At 30.1% G+C, this 22,547-nt stretch overlaps 1 protein-coding gene and 1 long non-coding RNA gene across 2 annotated transcripts; both read right to left on the bottom strand.

Annotated features, from left to right (window-relative positions):
• Positions 1–4,967: 4,967 nt before the first annotated feature.
• LOC11416038 (transcription factor MYB101) lies at positions 4,968–8,006 on the bottom strand. The gene is made up of 3 exons (XM_003596921.3): positions 7,671–8,006; positions 6,004–6,814; positions 4,968–5,200 (listed from the first exon to the last, which is right to left on the bottom strand). Exons 1-3 carry the CDS (start codon positions 8,004–8,006, stop codon positions 4,968–4,970), a joined length of 1,380 nt encoding a protein of 459 aa, XP_003596969.1.
• A 4,588-nt stretch (positions 8,007–12,594) lies between these two features.
• LOC112419098 (uncharacterized) lies at positions 12,595–19,140 on the bottom strand. Its single transcript, XR_005644195.1, has 3 exons — positions 18,608–19,140; positions 18,296–18,487; positions 12,595–16,612 (listed from the first exon to the last, which is right to left on the bottom strand). It is a non-coding gene; the product is annotated as an uncharacterized lncRNA (long non-coding RNA).
• Positions 19,141–22,547: the final 3,407 nt, after the last annotated feature.

Here is a 22,547-nt window from a genome sequence, read left to right as displayed (position 1 = left end):
TCTTGACTATTAAAAGTGGGAGTGGGTGTAGAAGTGATATATGTCATCTAAGGTGGTTTATGTATCACTATCCAAAAAAAATGTATGGCCTAGTTTGAGCATATTGTAGACTACATCATATGCTACATTCAAACGGCCTAACCATTTTTCATTTTTATTTTGCATTGAGAAATGAAAATGGTAAACATCACAATACTTTTCTCACCTTTCTCAATATGTTTTGGCCAAAATCAGCACAAAACTAATCATGTCATGTGTTCATTATATTCTACCTTTCTCAATATGTTTTAAGAACCAAATAGGTTCAATATATAATAACCCTAGATTATGTAATAATAAATGAATAATTTATCTACTAACTACGTGTTCATGTGTGTGAGTAGTCAACAAGACAATAATAATAAGAGAGCAATTCCTTGGATATAGTAATACTTGGTATACTGCTATATATACCATGAAAAGTAACAAAGGTTGATCTTATGGTCATAAATAAGACTAAAGAAGATGAACTACTTATGAAAAAATTAAAAAGGTCAACAAGCACAAGATAAATTGATCAAGTCTAAAGGAAACCAACAACGAATCATTGTCAATGAAAATCATCATTGTGCTAATAGAATGAAGCCATCATCTGGATATGACAATTCTTGACATGGCGAACTTCAAGAAAGTTAAAGTTCAACCATCCGATAAAGTTATTTTCTAGATGATTGATACGAGAATATATCAAAACAATCATCTAGATATCATACCGAAGATCACACAACAAACTCTAATGGAACAACAACTAATTGATCTTCAAATACAATTGAGTGATTCTCTAAAAAGCCCCTTATCTTTAAGAATCCACTCTTAGACAAAAGAGAGACAACATATAGTTATACTATGTCATACAAATCCATTCAATGACTATTTCGTTTTGTATTATTATCTAATATCTAATGATAATATTCTCTCCAAAATAAAAGAGAATTTATTCAAACTAGTTGGATGTTGCTCTTTTGGGATTTTTCGTTCGTTCATTGCAATCCATTCATCCATGTGAAGTATAATAAGAACCAGTGTAGGTGTTCACAACACCATACTTAAAAAAAAATGTTATGTTCTTATTTAAATTTCTCACTAATATATATTATCTTTCTAATTGATATTCATTGAAAGTGTAGAAAACTTTTGTAAAAACTTCAGTAACATGTTTATTAATAATATTATTGGTTTGTTGTTCTTGAGTTTGGTTCACTGGTGCTAATATTTTTTTTTTTTTGGTACATAGAGAAAACGAAGAAAAAAGAAAACGAAAAAGAAATAGCCGATCCTTTTTGAAGCTTCTTTTGCTTAAGAAAATATTTGTGATTATAATTTAAATAACCGATCCTTTTTCATGCCTCTTTCTTTTGCTTAAGAAAATATTTGTGAATATAATTAAAATATATCACGCTGAAATAAGGGGAACGTATGATGCTTTTTAAAAAAAGTTTTGTCTATTATAGAACTCCCAGATATGGGCCATTGCCATTTTTAGTTGGTGTTTAAAGTAATTAGTTGGTGTTTAATTTCCATTTTTAGTAAAATAGTGAATTTAATAATGAAATAATATATTAAAAAAAAAGGAAAAGAGTGGAATTTTATTAAAAAAAAATGTATAATATTTTATTGAAATTTGCTACAAATTGTGTGGTTTCAACTTTGACCCATTTTTTTGGAGGTTCATATTATATGGACATATTTTTTATACTTCCTTTAATTATAATAATAATAATAATGATGATGATGATGATGATGATGATGAGAATAAGAATAATAAGGATCGTTAACTCACCATCATTTTTTTAAGAGTTAACGGTCCAAAATAACTTTGCATACATAGCCAATCAAAACATTCTGAATTGCCACATAAATTAAAAACATTAATTGATGTGGAAATTCTAAATGTTTAGAGTGATTGTGTGCGCAAAATTATTTTAGACTGTCAACCTACCACCATTAAACTCATAATATTAATGGTAGTAATAATAACAACAACAATAAAAATAAAAGTAATAAAACGTGATAATGATAAACAATATTTTATGTGAACAATATTTCCCGGATGCCCAACATTTATCTTGGTCTTACAAAAAAAATGGGAAATGCATGAATATGAAATTTATTAATAATTAATAAATTATTAATTAAAATATTTTTTTTAAGATTATTTATACAATAAAAATAAAATTTGTAAAACAAAAGTTAAAAAACTATTTGGAAATTTTATAATTGGAAAAAATTATTATACTAAAAAATTAAATATAAAGATATAAATGGTTAAAATCTTAATTTGAAAAAATACCAAAAATCATTATATTTGTCAAAAATTTTATTTTTTAAATATGATATCATATTTAATGTCGAATAAATAAATTCAACCATTGACCAAATAAATTAAAGTTTCTCTTATAATAAATAACTAACTAAAAAGTTTTTTTTATGGAAGAAATTCATTAGCTAAAATGTACCAAATATATGAGGATGCATCCTCTATAACATGGGAGCTGGGATTTGATGGAGTTGTCTGAGTTAATTCGTGAACGACCTAAAACAAATAAAATTATTTTATTGTATATATATACACACACATATAAAGAAAGAAAACGTTTAATAAAAAAAGTATTTAGGCACTAAAAATGTGCAAGTATATATATTAATGAATTTCTTACGAGAGGGAGTACATATATATATATATATATATATTCTTTTTATGAGACGAGTACATAAATTAATGTTGTTATCCATCTAGAGATACAAGTACATAGTTTTGGTGTACGTAACTTAGTTGGTAAAGATATTACGTTGTATATGTATGAATCGGTGTTTGAATCCCGAATATCTCACTTATTCATCTTAAATTATAGTAATTAGACTACTTGACAAAAAAAAAAACGAAAAAACATATAGAGCCTGTTTGAAATAGTTTTTGTTTTCAGTTTTTGAAATATACAAGTCCTCTTCTCGCAATAGTTATCACTTATCATTTTACATGTTTTAGTTTTAGTCCCCAAACTAAAATTTTCAAAACAATTTCCAAAACTGTAGTTTTAAAAATAATTTAGCAAATTTTTTTTTAATTTTCAAATTTTTAAAAACTAAAAAAGAGTTTTTGAAAAGTATTTCAATAGTATCCTTGATAGGGAAATGCATCTTTCCACGAAAATAAAATCTAAGAAAAATAAGAGTAAGCCCGGCATTGCCGTGTATTCCTTTAAACACCCAATTTTATTTCTTTTTAATATTAAAATATTGCAAAATTGATAACAGCATTTGCACAGTTTCGTGAAATTCGTAGGATATAGCATTGATGATCCCTAAAAGACTTAGATATTTGCAAAGGAGGACACAGAGATATTATCTCACTAATTTTTATTTTATTTTTTTTTTACAAATTGTCACTTGATTGATGTTTTTTTTAGAGGGGCCACTTAATTGATTTTAACTCATTATCGGATTTTTATAAATTAATAATGCTATTAGTTAGATACCTAAAAAAAAGTAATTAGTTTTTTTTTAGAGATAAAAAAAAAATTATTATTTAGATACTTAATAAAATATATATCGTCCAATCACTAATAATTTATATAAATAATAGTAAAACAATGATTTTTTTACTCTAAAAGTCGTGTATAGCAAAAATATCATATAAAAAGAAAAGGTGAAAAATTGTGATGGATGATGTGCTAAACAAAATGAAATCAAAGTGAAGGTGTAAAAGTCATAGACAAAAAAATAAAGTGAGGAGTGGCTGAAAAACATATAGCGTGGCTGAAAGCTAAAAATGTCATTTTTGTTTTTGGAACTCAGATGTGGTGGTCAAGTCCTATGGTTTGTCTGGGCATTGACTAATCACCGGAGGATGTTTCCTCTTGATTTTGTTACTTTGTTCTCTTTGTTTATTGGTAGTGGTCTTTTAGGCACACCTTGTGCTAAGAGATTGCTATCGCCTTTGTTAATATAATTTCATTTTAGCTTGTTCAAAAAAAAAAAAAAAAGTCGGGATGTTGTGGAATCTACCTGTGTGTATTGTGTGGTAGTTGGCAACCCCGCTTGACCGGTTTGATATTGTTTTGAGCTCTTTTAGAATAGATTATATCATTGATTTGGCATTCAGTTGTTTTGAAAGTCTCGTAATGATATTGTTTTCTCAATTAAGGTTTTGTGTGTTGAGCAAGTGATATATCAGATCCCCGCAACCTTTGCTAGGCATCTTTTGGTAGTTTTTCAATGAGCTCATCTCGGTACGATCAAATCTCTCATATTCGATTATCAACATGATCCTCTCACGATCGAAAAAATGGTATTAGAGCCAATGGTTTGACTGGCTCTTTGTATCAAAAGTTTTTGTAAAAATATGTTGGTCAAACAACGTATATCATTGATGTATGTGAGCCAACAATGGTACAATCATAATATATGGATGAAAAACTTATTTCTAAAGCATATCAACCTCAAATATTGACAGACAAATGGAAGTTGAACATCATATAAATAAGATAACATACATATCTAATACCTTAAAATTTTAGGTTAAGATGTAGTGTCAAATTCAGTTGTGTGCTTACTCTCAATATAATGTAATATAATCATCGTGCTCCATCGCCATCCAACAATATATGTAAAAAAACATTATACGATGCTAAACAAGTAGAAATAAGCAAACTTGATTTAATATGTTTCGAAACATAAGAACACATGAGACTAAAAATAAAGCACACTTGTATCCAAAAATCCAAACTTTCACACCAATCTCTAACATATTCTAAATAACATAAATTGACTACGGATAAAAATTTAATGTCATTATATTATCCAACCCATATGAGCATTACTAATCTCTACCATTAAATATTCTAACTATTACATCATATGGTTCTACCATCTACTTCACTACGAATATTCGTTTTGTAATCATTACAAAACACAACTTTGAGCTCAAATTAACATATGCCTGGCATGTTGTTCCAATTTGATCCAAGAGTCCAAGCAAATTCTTGATTGGTGGGACCGCTTTCATCAGTTGGAATTTCAGTTCCCAATGACTGACTTTTTCCTCTACAATACCATTCAGGCATTGGTATTTCTGAGGGAAAATTGTTGAGCAAGCAATCCAAATCATCATCATACATTGTATTCAGTTCTTCCGTCTGATCCTCCTGGGCTGGTTTCTTTCCTGTTTTTTTTACAAGTTTCATATGACTTTAGTGCACTGTCATGGCAAGAATCATACAAGAGTATATGAATGCAATGCAATGAGTAGAAATTGTACAAGAGCATCTTTTTCTTTGACACTATTTATACAGTCATCAAATTAAATGAAAAGAAAAGTCCTAATATTGTTCAAAAACTTAAATATATGTTTGATTATCATAAATATAAATTTTCAATCACAATATAAAAATTCATCTTGTATCGATCACAACATGTTTACACCAGCATTCAATCAAATCACGACACCAAGATATTTGTAACAATATTTTAGGAATTAATTATAAAAGTAAAACTATAAAGTGATTTGATTAAATGCATGTTTAAAATCAGGGTATACAAATTAAATTCATTTTTATATTGGAGCAAAATATAGTCGGTGCTATTAAATTTTTCGTTGCAAGAGACCTCAAAATTCTTCATCATTTGTATGTAATTATGGTTGCAAACCACAATTTAAAGCCACGAATCACAACATTTTCAAAATATTCACTTGTAATCTCTTCTAGTTTTCATGATTATTGAATATTCACAAAGAATTGATGATAATGTCACATGTATAGAATGAGACACCAACTCACCACCAAAATAATTTCTTAGTATCTAACCATCCCATCAACATATATATACATAAAATAAGTGAGTTGAAATTCATGTAACAATGTTAATTCTATATAACAACAATATTGACTTGAGTTTTTATTATGCATGTGATAATCTAATAGGAATCGAATGTGTCAAATTGCAAGAAGAGTTGAGTGATTTTACCTGTTGACAATTGAGAAGAGCTAAAATCTTTCTTCTGACTCTCATCAATGCTCTTCTTCTTCTTCATGGTTGACACCAAAGGAACAATGCCTTCTTCATCTTCGTATTCTTCACCCTCCATGTTTTTCCTCTTATGAGATACATCCCCCTTATTGCAAGAAATACTTCTACCTTCCATCACAAGATCGTCCAAAAGTCCACTATTTTTTCCATCATGTGATAATGGTGCAACTTCATAGTAATCATTAACCATGCTTGAATTTCCCATAAAATTACCATCAACGCCACTAGCATAAGATGAAGCAGGAGTTTTAGAATCATACAGAGATCCTGCATTGAATCCATGATGTTCAAAGCTCAAATTTTCAGAGTATTGGTAATCATGTGAATCACTTGGAGGAGTAAAATTCTGGTTGAAAAGATTTGATGATGAAGATGGATAAGGTGAAAGTGAAGGTGATTTTTGCAAAGCAAGAGTTTCATTAATCTCAATGTTTTCATCATTGGAAAAGTTGAATTGTGGACATGGATTGGTGTTGTGATTGTTAGCAGAACCAGAGTTGTTCTCTAGAAGATTATAATCATAATGGTTTGGATCATCAATCTTCTTAGGGTAACAAGAAGATAAGAGTAAAGAAAATGATAATGATGAAGAAGATAAAGGTTGATGTTGTAGTTGCAATAGTTTATCATTGTATGCAATAGCTTCTGCTTGGATTTCTGGAGGATAAAGAGGTAAGCCGGCTCTTTGACGCCTTTTCATTCTTGTGTTCCAAAAGTTTTTGATTTCGTTATCTGTTCTTCCGGGCAACTGAAAAAACAACAAAACATTTTCAGGTGCTCGGAGAAAGATTTTTTTATAAACAAATGTTAATAGTTAATTTGTTTGCAGTAAAGATCGAATTGAACTCTTAATACTTTACCGAGAAACAATAAACAAGTTCTACCAAGCAAACTTCTCAACAAATAATTTGTATCAAGCAAAGTACACAAAAGACATAAAGATGAGTATTTTAACCTTAAATGAGAGCTTTTAGAAAGTAGGGCACATATTTGAAAGAAACAAACAAAAATGGCAATTTGATATTCAGACAATGATTGAGGTCAGCTTCTTGATGATGGTTATCATAAATTCACTAGGTACAAAATTATTTATTAAAAATGTTAGAGCGAAAAGAAACTCAATTGATGCTCAAAGGGTAAAATTGAAAACACAACTTTCTCTCTTTATGTTTATAACAACAAAAAGTATACAATCTTTAATATTTTAACTTTTATACGATTGAATAAAGTTGGAATAACAGAAACGTAAATGAAGTTTCCTTCCTTTCCCCTTGTTTCATGCTACAGGTTCTGCATATTGGATTGTTATAAAACCAAATACTAGTATAATTATAGATCTGATTTCATATCCGAATGTGGAAGAATTTTTTTTCTAGAAACATAAAAATTCACAATTATACAATTACATCACAAATAGAATAAAACCAATCAATGCTCACGTTGAAAACCAAAATATATAATTGCACTAAAAATCATGACATGATATGAACAGAGACCATCAAAATAATAATGAATAAATGATTTTAGTCCAAAAAACTGAAATAAATAATCTTATACAATCTTTTTATTACTATTATTTTATAAAATATAGTATAATATAATACCTGAGTAGCCATTCGAGCCCATTTGTTTCCAAGCTTAGCATGAAGTTCAATGATGATTTTTTCTTCCTCTTCAGAAAATGAACCCTTTTTAAGATTCGGCCTCAGATGATTAGCCCATCTAAGTCTGCAGCTTTTTCCACACCTTAACAATCCTGAATTCTTCTGAACAAAATTCCAATTCCCTTCACCATGCTTATTCACGTACTCTGTCAAAATCATGTCTTCATGTGGGGTCCACGGTCCCTTCTTCATGCCAGTTCTAGCATCAACATCGTCTTTTGATGAATCAATGTCAACCTCAACATTTTCATCGTTGTTCGAGATCGTTTTCGCCATAATTAATTTACCACCTTTGCGCTGATAATAAATGATTAGATAAATAAATAGATTCTCAAAATAAAAGATTCAACTTGGATCCTTTTCGGCCTTTGTTCAGGCGATCCAGTTAAATCTCGATCGCCGTGAAATGAAGCGGGGTTTATGAGAATGAATGTTGTTGAAAATGGGTAAGACTCTATTTTTATCAAAAGTTTTTCACTTCTCTCAAAAAGATATGTTGAAAAGGATAAGGAGATATATAAAAATAAAAGAGACAAGAAGATATGTTGAAAAAGAGAGGAGAAAAACGAAAATGAAAAAGAGACGGAGAAAGAACAGAGATAAAGTGAGACAGATATATGTAAAAGGGAACAAGGTTGTATTCTCCTTTTATTTTTGTTGAGAGAAAGACAGTGAATTTTAAGGGGAAGAAAGAAAAAGAATTAAAGAAGTGTAAAATGTAGAGAGAGAGAGAGAGAGAGAGGGAGAGGGAGAGGGAGAGAGAGAGTATGTTTGAGGGGTAAATTTGGTGTTTGGAAAGACAGAAAGAAAGAAAAAGAGAAGAAAAAAATGAAAAAAGATGATTTGTGCAATTAAAGGTGTAGCAATCATTTCGCTCCGCGTTACATGCTTTGTGTTGCATCTTTAGACGCGTTTATCATCTTCTTTCTTCACTAAATGTAAATAAAATACTCTCAACGTATATTTAGTTATATTTATGATATAGTAATGTTAAGGCACATATGATGTAAGCTCTAAAGCCCAGATACTTCAAAATAGATGACGTACCGTATCCTCTGCGTATCCTGCACTGATATCTGCTTGATACTTCCCGATACGTATCAAGAGAGTATATGAAGATTAAATTTTATTTAAAAAAAAAAAAACAATTATCCGATACTTTTCAGATACATCTGGGATACGAGGGATAGGCAGTGGAAAACTGATATGTATGGGCTACTGATGTTTCTATTATATTTGGTATATATGCAATTGACTAAGTAATGATGTTTTCTATTTATGTTATATTATATATGTAATTGACTAATTGTCGCTTTCTTTATTATCAACATTACTTACATTTATATTTTTATTGTTGCCGCCGTCTGTTTTGTGTCTCTTTGTTTGTTTGAGAACGATGCTCTTGTTGATTGTTGTGTGAAGGCAATTTCATTATTGTGCCTTATCGTTTTTCTATGTCTGTTTGGTCTAGGTTTTGCGCCAATTTTTTTGCTTTTGAGTTTTAGTCCATATTTTGTATTTTGAGTTTTAATATGTAGTTTAAATTATTATTTTTTTTATGAAGTATCACAGCCGTATCGTATTTTGAATTTTAAATTTTTCTGTATCGACAAATGGTATTATGTATATGAGCTTCATAGGATGTAAGTGTTATCTTCCAATTAAATTAAATCAAGTGCATATTTGTATGAATAATTTAGAAAGTAATTAAAACAAAGTGACATCATGAACTAAGTTAATTTGATGCATGTGCAAAACGTTTTACGCTATTGTTTCTTTTTTAACAAAACGTTTACAATATCGGTGTATATAAATTAAATACACAAACCAAAATTACATTGTCCACTTAAAATTTAGATTAAATATGGTCTCAATTTTGTTATTTTGTATCTTGTTGAAGAAAAAATATGGTTTGAATGGAAGACCTCAATCACTAAAGATTTTCAACCAGGTTAACATAGATTAAATGTTGACAAGATCGGTGAATATTTCACACCATCTTCTTTTTTTGACAAATGATACTTCACATCAATAATTCGATTACTAAAAGTCATATGTATCAATATATGTATATAAAATTTGTGTGTGTATAATATAGGTAAATTTGATAATTAAAATGACATTATCGATCATTTTACAACCATCATTGAGAGGATTTAAACTATGTACCTTAAACTTACAAGGTTAAACTTTTACCGCTAAGTTAACACCTCATGTGTTGCATATGTAACATAGATATATAATTTTTGCAACAGAAAATATTTTATATATATATATATATATATATATATATATATATATATATATATATAAGGTTTATTTGTTTGTATTTTTTCTTTTTTTGTGTTCTCAAATCTTGTTGTAGACTACTAAAAAAACATTCTCGTGAGCTTAGCTCAGTTGGTTGGGACAATGCATAAAATATGTAAGGTCTAAGGTTCAAATTTCGGCCACTGCAAAAAAAAAAAGACCAATGAAAACGTTATATATAAATGCCTAAATGTATATGTGTGTAGCTCAATTAAAAATAAATATTTAATTTGAAATTTCAATGAAAGTAACTTTTCCATAATTTTTTTTTCTTCCTTTTATTGAATGGTAGTATTAAACTTATTTTTCTATTAAGTATGTATTTTTCAAAGTTTTCAATTTATCAATATGATTTTTTTTATGATTTTTTTTTCTCATTTGAATTCCCACCTGAAATTATTATATGTATATATTTTTTTTAAAAGAATGTTCTATGTTTATTTGGAAAATATTAATATTAAAAATATCAATACTATATTTAATTTTTTAGTTTTGACTTTTATTCATAATTATATATTGAATTTTCTACATAATTAATGCTTTTCATTATATGTAGTACGCATTTTAGCTATATAAATAATGTGCCCATTTTTTAGCCAAAAGAATAATGATAATTCTCCCATTTTTATTCAAAAATTAATAAAAATATACCCATTTTATAATCATTTAAAATTCAATTAAATATTTTTAATACCTTATAAAAATTGCATTTATTTGGACTTTTCCAGACAAATAAAATCATGAGTTGTAAAATGGTCATCAACCTTGTAACCTGTGGGACGGAGTTCAAATCTCTTTAGAGATAGTAAAATGGTCTTATGTGATATTTTTAATAGTAATAATAATAATAAAATTGTTGGTCAAAAAAAAAATAGTAATAATAATAATATAAATTTTTAGAAATAAAAAATTGTGTGTATGTGGCTACTATGGCAGTGGATAACATGGATCTACGTTTATAACATAAAAATGAGCTTAATTCTAATGCATTGTTAGCGTACAAAAGTTTTTCATATACTTTCAATTGTATCTCGTCTTATAAATATATGTGGTCGGCCACATACTCCTTCAACTTTGATGTGTAAAATGTGACCGAGATGTCATCGTTTTGGGTGATTAGTGTAGACTTGAAGAGCATGATTTGAATTTATATCGTTTTGTCTCTTACAAAAATACGAGATAAATATTTGGCAATGATGAATATATACATGACATCCCCTCTCTCTCTCTCTCTATATATATATATATATATATATATATATATATATATATATATATATATATATATATATATATACTCTATCCGTTTCAAAATATAAGCAAATTTTACGTTTTATATTCATTCAATTAATGATTTATGTGATTTATAATATGGACCACATAATTAAATGAACTTAAAAAGTAAAATTTGCTTAAATTTTGAAACGGAGAGAGTATGACATAAAAATTTGTACCCATTATATAAAATCCGCAAACGAGAGCGGTGAAAAGGATGGGTTAGGCCGAGTTTTATCATCCTTATTTATTAATTTTGTTAGATCTGCAGCAATTTAACCTAATTTTTTTCCACTCATTTGCTTTATTAGTTTGCAATTATTTAACTTAACAAATTTCATCTAAAAAAATGCATCACACCAATTTCATTCCTATCCTCTTGTCATTTTTTTTTTGAAGGGAATATTTTCTACACTTATTTGATGCTACACGTTTGTTCTAGAAACTATGAGCATATCAATGATCATGTTTGATACCTTCTATTTTATACTTTTTTGATTGACAATTTTTTGTACACTTTCTTATTTAAGGAAATATTTTGTACACTTATTTAATACTAAAAAAATGGATCGCACCAATTTCATTATAATCCTCTTGCCTTTTTTTTTTTTACAATATTTTGTACACAATATTAGAAAAATCCATCGCGCTAATTTCATGCCTTTTTTTTTACAATATTTTGTACACTTTTTTCTGAACCAATTCCATGCCTTTATTTCATTCCTATTTTGTTGCCTTTTTTTTTTTTTTGACAATATTTTCTACACTTATTTAATATGTTTACAAATATAATACCCTAATTTGCATGCAAACTTGGCTATCCTAATTTCATGTAAACTTGGTTATATATACCAAGCCCTAAACGTGTTTCTCTCAAATGAAAAAAACACCTAAACCGTGTAAAAATTTCACACACAACACAAAAATTATATATTTTGATATTTATAGCTTTGCAAATGGAAAGACGTGACCTTACAACTTATTTTTTTCACCGTTACCAATTATATATTGCATTTTATTATTCGTATGTCAATCCCTTTACAATAAACCCGAGCGGAGCACGAGTCAAAAATCTAGTATATTTTTTTTAATCATATCGACTTTGTTTGTTATTCCCAGAAATTTAATGTTATTCTTGAAGAACTTGATAAAGAAAAGAAAGTAAAAAAAGCAATTGAATTCAACTTAGTTGAACCCAATCGAAATCGGTGTAAATAACGGTAAATGAATTGCTCAAAAGAAACAAGTAAACTGTAAATTATAAAGACATTTAAGGAAATGAACTTAAATTGTACTGATTGAATGTAAATTGGTACACATGTTCATACATTGCAACTTGTGACTCGTTTCTCTCTTCCATGCGGATAATTTGATTGTAAGTTTTTTGTATGATTGAATTGCGACCCTTTTTCCCTAGGGAAAAACTACTATTTATACAAATAGAAATAACTGCCTAGATTTGAATTTAAAACTATAACTGCAGTAAACTAACGATACTTATCCATTTGATTTGAATTTCGAACGTGTCTTGAAAATATCCGTTGCTTGACCTTATCCGAACCACAACCAAATTGTCCTTCGGTAACTTTTTCGCCTGTCGAACTAAAACACATGCTTTCGAGCATTTTCAGCAAGTCCAACTTCGATAGGAATGAGAAAACAATTTCTTCGATGATAAGGTCAACCTATTTTGACTGCATTAAATGATAGCCTTTAAAAATATTGGTTAACAGCTATTTTTAAAAATCAAATAAAGCCAATGCAATTTTTTTTGGATTTTTATGAGAATATTAAAAGTTAAAATAAAAAAATAAAAAGGGATCCAAACGATGAAATTTTGGATTTTGATGGGTGGGTCCCCCATGAAGTCCCTTCTAAGGAAGTCTTTATCTATGAATTTTTTCTGATATTTGAGCAAATCTCAGAGCAATCCGATCAAATAGACTGAAAATTGGATTTTTGACTAGGACTCTACGGGAACAACTAACAATGACCTAAAACACAAGGAGGGATAGTTCTTAAATTGGCTATCCTTGTTACAAATAGGCTCAGTCTTTGTGATGATGCAGTTCAGATTATATAATTGGAATCAATTTTACCAGAACTCTTGGCACAAGAGGTTTTTTCTTGGAGTGTTTGAATTTTATAATCTAAAAGAAAAAGAAAAAGATCTTCGATATATTGGGGTTTTGAAATGTATAATCTAAATAGGTGAAAAACTTATTTTCCACCCAAAAACCGGGTGGAAATTCAAAAATCCGCTAGAGCATTTTTATTAATAAAAAAGAAAACGTATGAGAAGATTAGAGTAGAAAAAGCAATAATCATAATTTTTAGACCTTAATATGACCATAAACCCTATAAACTACGAGTCCAATAAAGATGGACCGCTACCAAGACAACAATTTCGGCCCAAGACAAATCACCAATACATAAACATTTAAAAAAATAACAATTACTCAACATTTTTTTAATCTCAGGACAAACATCATTATTAATTTAAGTAGTTGTATGGTGTTCCAGTATCTATAATTCCATCCCCAAGAATCACAAATAGTCATCATGCTCCAGTACTTATATAATTTGATAAATCAAAGATGATCTTAATGTTGCAGTAGAGTAATCCAAGATGGTGAATAGTCAGGTGGTGGTGATGCAGACGGTTTTGGTGGATTATTTTGATTTGTTTGTGTTCGAGCTGGTTCGTTTGGCGCTACTGTTCCGCCTTTTTTCTGTCTTTGGATTTTGACATCGGATTTTTGGTTGGTTGAGTTTTTGGACAGGTTCAGGTGTCTGCTCTGGTGGTTCGTGAGTTGATAGGTGCCTTTTTGACTTGTGTTAGGAGTCTTGTGGGCCGATCGCTTTTGATTCGAGGTCCGGAACAAGTTTGTGACTCAAGTCCTTTCAGGATGTTGTGATGTCTCCTCCGATAGACCGAAACTTGAATGGTGGTCGAAGCTGAACATTTGATGCAAAATCACTATCGGGTGCCTAATTCATCATTGTTGGCGGTGTTGGTTCTTTGAGGAGCTGTTTTTAGGGGATTCGGCATTTTGAGGGTGCTGGTGGTTTTTCTTTGGGGAGTTTTGGTGTTTTTATTTTCTCTTTCTGGTGTAATACTTGGAATTTAATCCCCTTATTTATATAAAAAAAATAAAAATAAATTGCCATTCAAAAAAAACCAAAAACCAAAAATTAACAGTAGTAGGAACCAACAACATATAGTCTTAGAAATTTATTAACAATTTACATTCTATATTACCAAAATAAACAATGTATATATTAAAGTGTACAATCGTCAAAATAGAAAGTGTGCGTATGAGTAAATGAAAAAGTAGAGTGGAGTATGAGAGTGTTACTATAAAATAGAGAAATAATATATAAACTAAGTTTGCTCTTGATTATATTTTTGACCGTGTCAGACCTGGCGTATTGAGCTTAAGTCGGGACTGTTGTACTATTGGGTCGGGTTTCGTACACCCCTACTTATATAATCACATACAATTTCGACTATTATTTTTTCCACCCTATGTTATTCTGACGCGCCTTGCAAAAAAATACCAAAATACTTATGGTTCGGATTATATAATCCGAACTATATTGTTAGTATATTTCGAATTATAAAATCCGAACTATTTTGAACTGTGATTTTTTGTGTTTTTTTGGTGTCAAAGGTCTACGTTGACCGTCGTATAATCTCTGCATAAGCTGCAAATCAATTGCAGCGATTATATGAATGGTCAACAATGACCATGACACCATAAACACTCCTAAAAAAACTAAAAACATGTTGAAGAAAAAGTAAGAAAATAGGTGAAGTGAAGAATGAAAGAATTTGTTAAAAATGCAAGCTTATTTATAGCCTAAAACAAGTCCTATATGATAAATACAGTCAAATAAAATGTGTTCCACTGTCCAAAAATGCATTAAACACTCCACTAACCGTCAAAACCTTTGGTGAAACGTCTCCGTAAAAAAAACTGAGTTTATTCGGATTATATAATCTGAACGGACAAAAAAAATTCGGATTGCATAATCCAAACATCACCAGACCGTGTTTTTGGAGGCTTTTCATGGATGATAACATACAAGAAAAAAAAATGCATAAATAAAACAAGTAAACAACTTTAAACAACATAATATTCTAGGATGGTGTTTGAAGAGGTGTTTTTGAACTTGATCTTGCAGGCCTGCCAACTGACATATTTCGATCGGCAGGCCAACTTGATCAAGTTCATAAAAACCTCTTCAAAATTAGATCCGTAACATAACGATGAAAGACAAGGTGTTTCAAGAGGATTGTTTTGAGTTAGATATTGTTGTCTTGCCAACTAAGATATTTATATCGCCAAGGCACCAAGATCTAGCTCATAGCAACCTCTTGGTATTTAAATAGAGAGCAACCTCTTGATATTCAAATCAAGAGTTAAAACCTCTTTGTATCTATCTATATTTTTTTTGACATCATGCTGAAGATCTTCATCATGCAGTCAAATAGAGAGCTATCTATTTGCGACCGCGTGAGAAAGATCCTCAACACAATGGCAAAAATTTACATGGTTTCTTTAGTGTGTGTGTGTGTGTGTGTGTGTGTGTGTTTCAATGGTAATGAAAATGAAACAAAAAACACTTATTTATAGAGGTATATGGACAATGTGGACCATACGAAAGAATCGTATTATACAATCCGAATTGTACTTACACCCTAGTAAAATTCGAATTATATAATCTGAATTGTACTCACACGCTATAAAATTGAGCTTAATGAATGATCTTCAAATTTTAGCGTTAGATGAACATCTTTGATGTAAAGTAAATCATAATGAAAATTTAAATAATATATATATTATTTAAAACATAATAAAACAACTTAAACCAACAACATATAACTAACACGTAATAAAAACAACATAAAACACGTAATTAAATAAAACATAACACATCATCACTAATCAACTAAATTAATGTCTTCGTGTGGTGCGTCGAGGAGTGCACTGATCTCTTCGTAGTTCCTGGACCGAATCAAACTTTTCTGAATTTGTTCAACAGATGTGACCAACGAAGCGTCCAACTCGATCGACCCTCTAGTACTGTACTAACTAAAGATCGAGAAAATGGTTCTCACGTCGTCGTCGTTCATGAGCTTCATTCGGCTGAACCGCACACTCCTGGATGAGTAGGTCGATAGACGTCGATACTCAACACCATCCACCCTCCGTGTTTCTCTGCAATTGAGTTGACGATTGATTTGATCTATCTGACCCTTCAACCCGGAGAGGGTGACATCAGTACGAATCCTGAACAGATGGGGTGGTTTTCCCCGTTGTAGTAAATTTCAGCAAGCTTGGTGTTCGGATCAAAGAACCATGTTTTTTTTTTGTGTGGTTTCTGGTTATGAAAACAGGGACACCTATTTATAGAGGTATCTGGGCGTCCTGGACCACAGAAACTGTCAGTGCAAAGTGGACAACAAAAAAAAATTCATGTTTCAGATTATATAATCTGAAATGTCCCTCTACCTACATACGACACGTAGTTTCTCTCATTTTCACCCAGTATCGAATAAATTCGGATTATATCATCCGAAAACCATGGGCAGGAATTCATATTATATAATCCAAACCAAGTCAATGTTTTTGGCCGGTAGTCTGCACCACATAGAACACGTTTTCAAAGGTTTTTACCAGCATTAATGGTCGGTAAAACCCCTTTGAAACAAGTTTTTTGACCTGCATTATGGGGAGTTACGCTCTATGCAACCATTCCCCCTATAAATACCCTCCAAACCTTCACCATTTCTCACACCATCGTCTCACATTCTCTCCCCCTCTTCTCCTCTTTCTTTTACAACAATGTGTTTCAATAGTTGGTCTTTCATAAAAATAGACTACGTACTTTGGAAACACAGGGATTGTATGAACGGTCAATGGAGGATGGCACGATTTGTCTGGGTGTCATATTGATTTGTCAGGGTGCAATGAGTACTTAGCTTGTTAGCTTCTCATGAAAACGAAGGATTCCCTCCCTTCATTAATACCGTGGTACTGTCGGGTCCCCTCTCTACTCAGTCTCTCTCATCCGGTACATCAAAATGGGTGAGTAATATCCTAGCCATAATATTTGATGGGATACATCAAAATTATTTTGACTTATATTTTGGATTCAGATTTATTACAGTTAATAATCACTTAACTAGAGTCACTAAATGAAAATCTAATCACTATACATTTTCAATCTCCTCAACAAGGTTTTAAACATGAACTCAGAACTTTTGAATGGTTCGATATTATCATCATCTAATGATTTCAATCAAATTACTTGCTATATGGTGACAGCTTATAAATATATAATTAAGTGTAATTTCATATATATATATATATGTGACAGCTTAACAAAAACTAGCTAACCAAATGCTAACAAGATATTCTCTCAAAAAAATTGAATAAAATTAAAATATTGCATATCATATGAACATATAATAACAACAAGTGCAGTCTTGATTCTCTGGCTACATCCTTACCCTGCAGGTTATATTTATTTATAGAAATATTTCTATTTATGTACATATATATCATCAGAGAATACAATAGTATAATTGATTGACCCCAATTCTACCTACTGCCAACTTTTATATTCTTTCAAAAACAAAGTTTTATATGTATTGTATTTTCGTCATATAATTAAGCAAGCTAGTTATATAATCTACCACTCGAAAGCTGCAGAAATCTGGATTATAATTTTCATGGAGATGATGTTCTGCATCAAGAATTATCCTTTCCATATATATATGCTATATCTAATACATATAATTTCACATTTATATATTAGGTAGATTTACTCATCTACATGAGGAGACATAAACAAAGAGGTTTATTTATTTTTCTGCAGAAATAAAGAGAATGAATATTGTATGATAATTATATATGCATCTATATGAGAACCAGTAACAGAAGAAAAAAAAAATATATATACATGCATACCTTGATTGTGGTGTTAATTTGATTTGATGAGATTGGTAAATTTGGAGATGGAAACAAGATATTGACGCGGCTCAATCAAACTACATGGCTGATATGATGCATTTTTATAGCCATGTATTCAAATTGAGGCGCGCCAATACCTTGCTTGCTTTCTTCATCACTGATTACTCTTCAATCTTCATCCTCAATATCCTAATTCACAATTAAATAATTTAAGCAACAAAAAAAAAAATTAGCATAACAAATTAAAGGAGTGGTACTACATATGTTACAGAAGAAGAATTCACCAGCATATAATATATAGTTCCATACCTGAATTTCTCCTTGCTAAGATATATATACTATGTCTCTTTCAATTTTGCAAAATTTGGAGAGCCTATGAAGAAGCATAGTGGAATAATGAAACCAGCTAGTGCTACTGTATGTATGTTTGACCAATGACCATTTTCCCACGAATATGCAACTATAAATTAGTTTATTAATTTTTCTCAATTTCAAAAAATGCTTTTAAAAATAAGTAGCCAAGTGTGTGTGTGTAATTACCTTCCTCTTACGGCGACAATATATATGTAATCGTGAATCAAAATTTTCGAAACTACCTTGCAAATGACAACAAAATAATGCCTCGAATGAATTAAGAAAGAAAGGTTGTTATTGGAAATTCATGTGCATGGATCGATGCCTTCAATGAGGCGAAATATAGGGTCTTTTGATAGAGACTGAATGTCCATTGCTTTGGTACCTTACATTCAAATATATTAATTAAGTTGTTATGACTTGCACCAACCATTCTGGACCACTAGATTGCGACTGCAAAGACAATGCCTCATTACATTTTAAATATTGTGTAAAATTATATTTGTAAAGTTATTGTTGGGAAATATGCATAATTTTCATCCGATGTGAACTAAAAATTGGTACCAAGTGGAAAAAAAAGAAGGAGAATAGAGTAGTAAACCATGAGATTTAGTTCAAGAAAATATATAAAATATCTTTAATAGAAAAGTAAGATAACAGTCTCACTTGATATACAAGAGGATATCTTTCAATCTCACCCGACTCGGATGAAACACAATATATTTCTCAACTCTCATTAAACTATGATAGAAACAATACTCTATTTCTCTCAAAGGGATTGCTAAAACTCTATTTTTCTCTATCACTCTTGGATTTTTTTTTTATCAAGTAGTCTAGTGGCTAGATTCACACACATTATGTGTGGAGAAGTGAGAAATTTGGGGTTCGAATCCCGAACCCTACACAAATTATCCCTGATAACTACTAACTGAACTACACTAACGGGACTATATCACTCTTGGATTGTTTTCACTTGGATGGGATGATAAAACTCCTCACAAATTCTCTTATTTATAAGAAAAGAAAGTGGCTTAGAACTTCAAGAGAGATGGTGGGAATTCGTAGTGTAAAGGTTCAAAGAAGAAATTCAAAGATCTTGGAATGTCCATACTCCTTTTTCTGATTTTTTTTTTTGGGTGGTAGTTATTTTTTCTATTAAATTATTCATAAATTGGTTTAAATAAATATTTTTTTGTCGAATAGTCTAATGACTAGAATTCATCTTTTTTAAAGTGAATAAGTAGGGTGTCCGGAGTTCGAATCTCGACCCCTGCATATAATAATGCATGTCTATAAAAATTCCTTAAAAAAAATATACGCTTATTTTGAATTTGTCGGTGTAAAGCAATAATTTAATTTTAGTGTACTGTCACTTTAATTTTTTTACACGGTCAACAAATGATATTTATTCTATGTGTGTTACCTTCAATGGTTTGAGCGCTTGAAGCACAGTAAAATCATCTTTGACCCAAGTTGATTTTTTTTTTTTGTGAATCATATCATATTTATCCATATTAGAATTACTCTCAAAACCAACGGGTGATATGAATTTAGTTGATTCCAAATGAGTAGAAGGATCTAACCAAGTGATATTTTTTTCAACAAATTAGTATATGATAGGGCAAAGATAGATAATAAAATGCAAAGTAGGAAAGAAATAATAAAATTCGAGACACACCACAAAAGTAATATGGTTCTTGATAAGATTCAAATTTGGTTCAAAGAATCACTCTAGTGCATTTCTCTAATCTCACACAAAGTGTTTTCTTTCTTTCAAAGTTACTAAATGTTGTACAAAGGAAAGACATATATAGTCTTAACACTAAATGACATATATGGTGCCTTAGATGTACACAACACTAATGATATGGTACCTAAGTTATCAAGTGTTTAGACACACACAAGCCAAACTTTTTTTGAAGGACAGACAAGCTAAACTTAATTCATAATTAAAAGTATGATTAGTAGACCCCAAAATCAAAAGTAAGTCTTAAACTAATTCAATAATGACGATGTTACTAGTATGATGTGGACCAATCTTGTCATATGCCTTAAGGTTAAGAAATTTAACAACTTGTTACTCTAATTGTGCCCTTAGCTTCCTAGCATTTCCTCTAATCAATGACATTTTCACTCCTAACTCTTGAAGCTCATTGGCCTTCATGTAGGGTTGGTCCTCGTCGACGGAAGTTGGATCTAACAGCAAGGACGACTCCAATAGAATGACAAACTAATGTTTAAATCTCAGTTGAGAGAAATGTCAACATTTAATATTCAACGTTGTCTTGAACAGAAACAAAGAAAAATAATTATTCTTGATAATATGTTGATATATTAATTTTAGTATCTCAAATAAGGATTGATAATTCTCTAACATAGACTCAATACCACAATTGATCTTTATTTAAAAGTAACATACTTACCGTTATAGTTACTAATATCATAAGAGAGAAGAAATTTACATTTTCAATTATAAAACAAATAGGGATATTTATGTAAAGAAATTATTAATTTGTATAAAATTTTGTAAAGTGTCTTATATTAAGGGATAAGAAAAAAAAAATCAAAATGTTAACCATTTTAAGTTCAAAAATCTATGTAATGTTATGAATATTTTGAAATATGTTTTATTCATGTAAAAGTGTAGTAATAATGAAGAAAATAGACTAAACTTCCAAGTCTTATGGTTGTAAAGTCAATCAAGATACTCTAAAGTCGACCTAGTGCTCTCAAAGTTCTATTCTTTGTAATATCAAAAAATGTTTATTTTGGCCAACACAACCTTCACACCACAATTGATAGTAATTAGTCATTTTGATTGAAAACTTTGATAAAATATAAGAAACCGGCCAAAAGTCCAAAACTATATGGAGACCCGCAATTTTATAATAATTTTTTTATGAAGTCACAAGTATATGTTTCAGTCCCTTTCAAAAAATAAAAAGTATATGTTTCAGTCAAAAAAAATAGTATGTGTGGGGTGGCACCTACCCACCTAACTGGCTGAAATATTAATCTTAACTTCGTGATTTTGGATGCAGCTTGTTTGGATGTGTGATCGTCCAGAGAGGTTAGTAGCTATCCCTTTCATGTTTGACAAAGTTTTGTGGTTGTGTTCTTCATTTTATTAATTGCTGATATACTATATAGTGTGGGTGACTTTTTTCTTACATCATAACTTTTTCAAGACCGACTTAAATAAAAAAAATGTGTTGGTTAATGTGTGCATTGTTTCCTATAAACAGTGAGCTTGACTTTTTACACCTCATTGTCAAATTTGACCTCAAAATCATGAAATATATTGAGTTTAAGTTGTTAGAGTTTACCGGTAAAAAAACTTGGAAATAGTATTAGTTTGTACTGTAGAGTTTAAGGACAGACTATATATCCCCTAAAAAAAAAAACGGATAGACTATATATAGATTATAGAAATAGAATTGGTTCATTTTACTCAAAATCTGAAAAGAAAGAAATAACATGATATTCAAAGTCAAGGAATGCTCCATTATTCACGTGGTTGATAAAATAAAGTCGCTCTCATTTATGTGGTTGAAGGCAAAGTTTACCTCTCTTCCTCTGAACTATTATGGGTGGTGGCTTTATCCGTTTATTATGTTAGGCATTGGCTAACTGTTTTATCTCAGCCTTGTTGTTTTTATTTTTTCTTGTGCATACAGTTTGTGACTCTTTTGTTCTCTCCTGGTACATCTTGTGCTAGGTAGAACTCTTTGATTTAGTAATATATTCCATTTTAGCCTCTTCAAAAAAAGAAATAAAATTGATTCTATAAAAATTTGACATCTGTAGTAGAAATTTGTATATCATGTCTTGAATTCAAAGATTACAGCAGATGCCTTTAACCATCGTCGGATTGATGTTACAGAATTTGGCCAAG

This window comes from Medicago truncatula, chromosome 2 (assembly GCF_003473485.1).
Source record: "Medicago truncatula cultivar Jemalong A17 chromosome 2, MtrunA17r5.0-ANR, whole genome shotgun sequence".
In the NCBI taxonomy this organism is placed as follows: Eukaryota; Viridiplantae; Streptophyta; class Magnoliopsida; order Fabales; family Fabaceae; genus Medicago; species Medicago truncatula.
The sequence above is the reverse complement of the archived record's forward strand: the minus strand, read 5'-3'. Positions and strand labels throughout refer to the sequence as shown.

What these genes read in the sequence shown, in the direction of transcription:
- LOC11416038 (XM_003596921.3), bottom strand. Translation starts at nt 8,006, where the DNA reads ATGGCGAAAACGATCTCGAACAACGATGAAAATGTTGAGGTTGACATT. An exon ending in GGGCTCGAATGGCTACTCAG is followed by an intron (nt 6,815 to 7,670) that starts GTATTATATTAT and finishes TTGTTTTTTCAG; the next exon opens with TTGCCCGGAAGAACAGATAA. An exon ending in CTCTTCTCAATTGTCAACAG is followed by an intron (nt 5,201 to 6,003) that starts GTAAAATCACTC and finishes TAAAAAAAACAG; the next exon opens with GAAAGAAACCAGCCCAGGAG.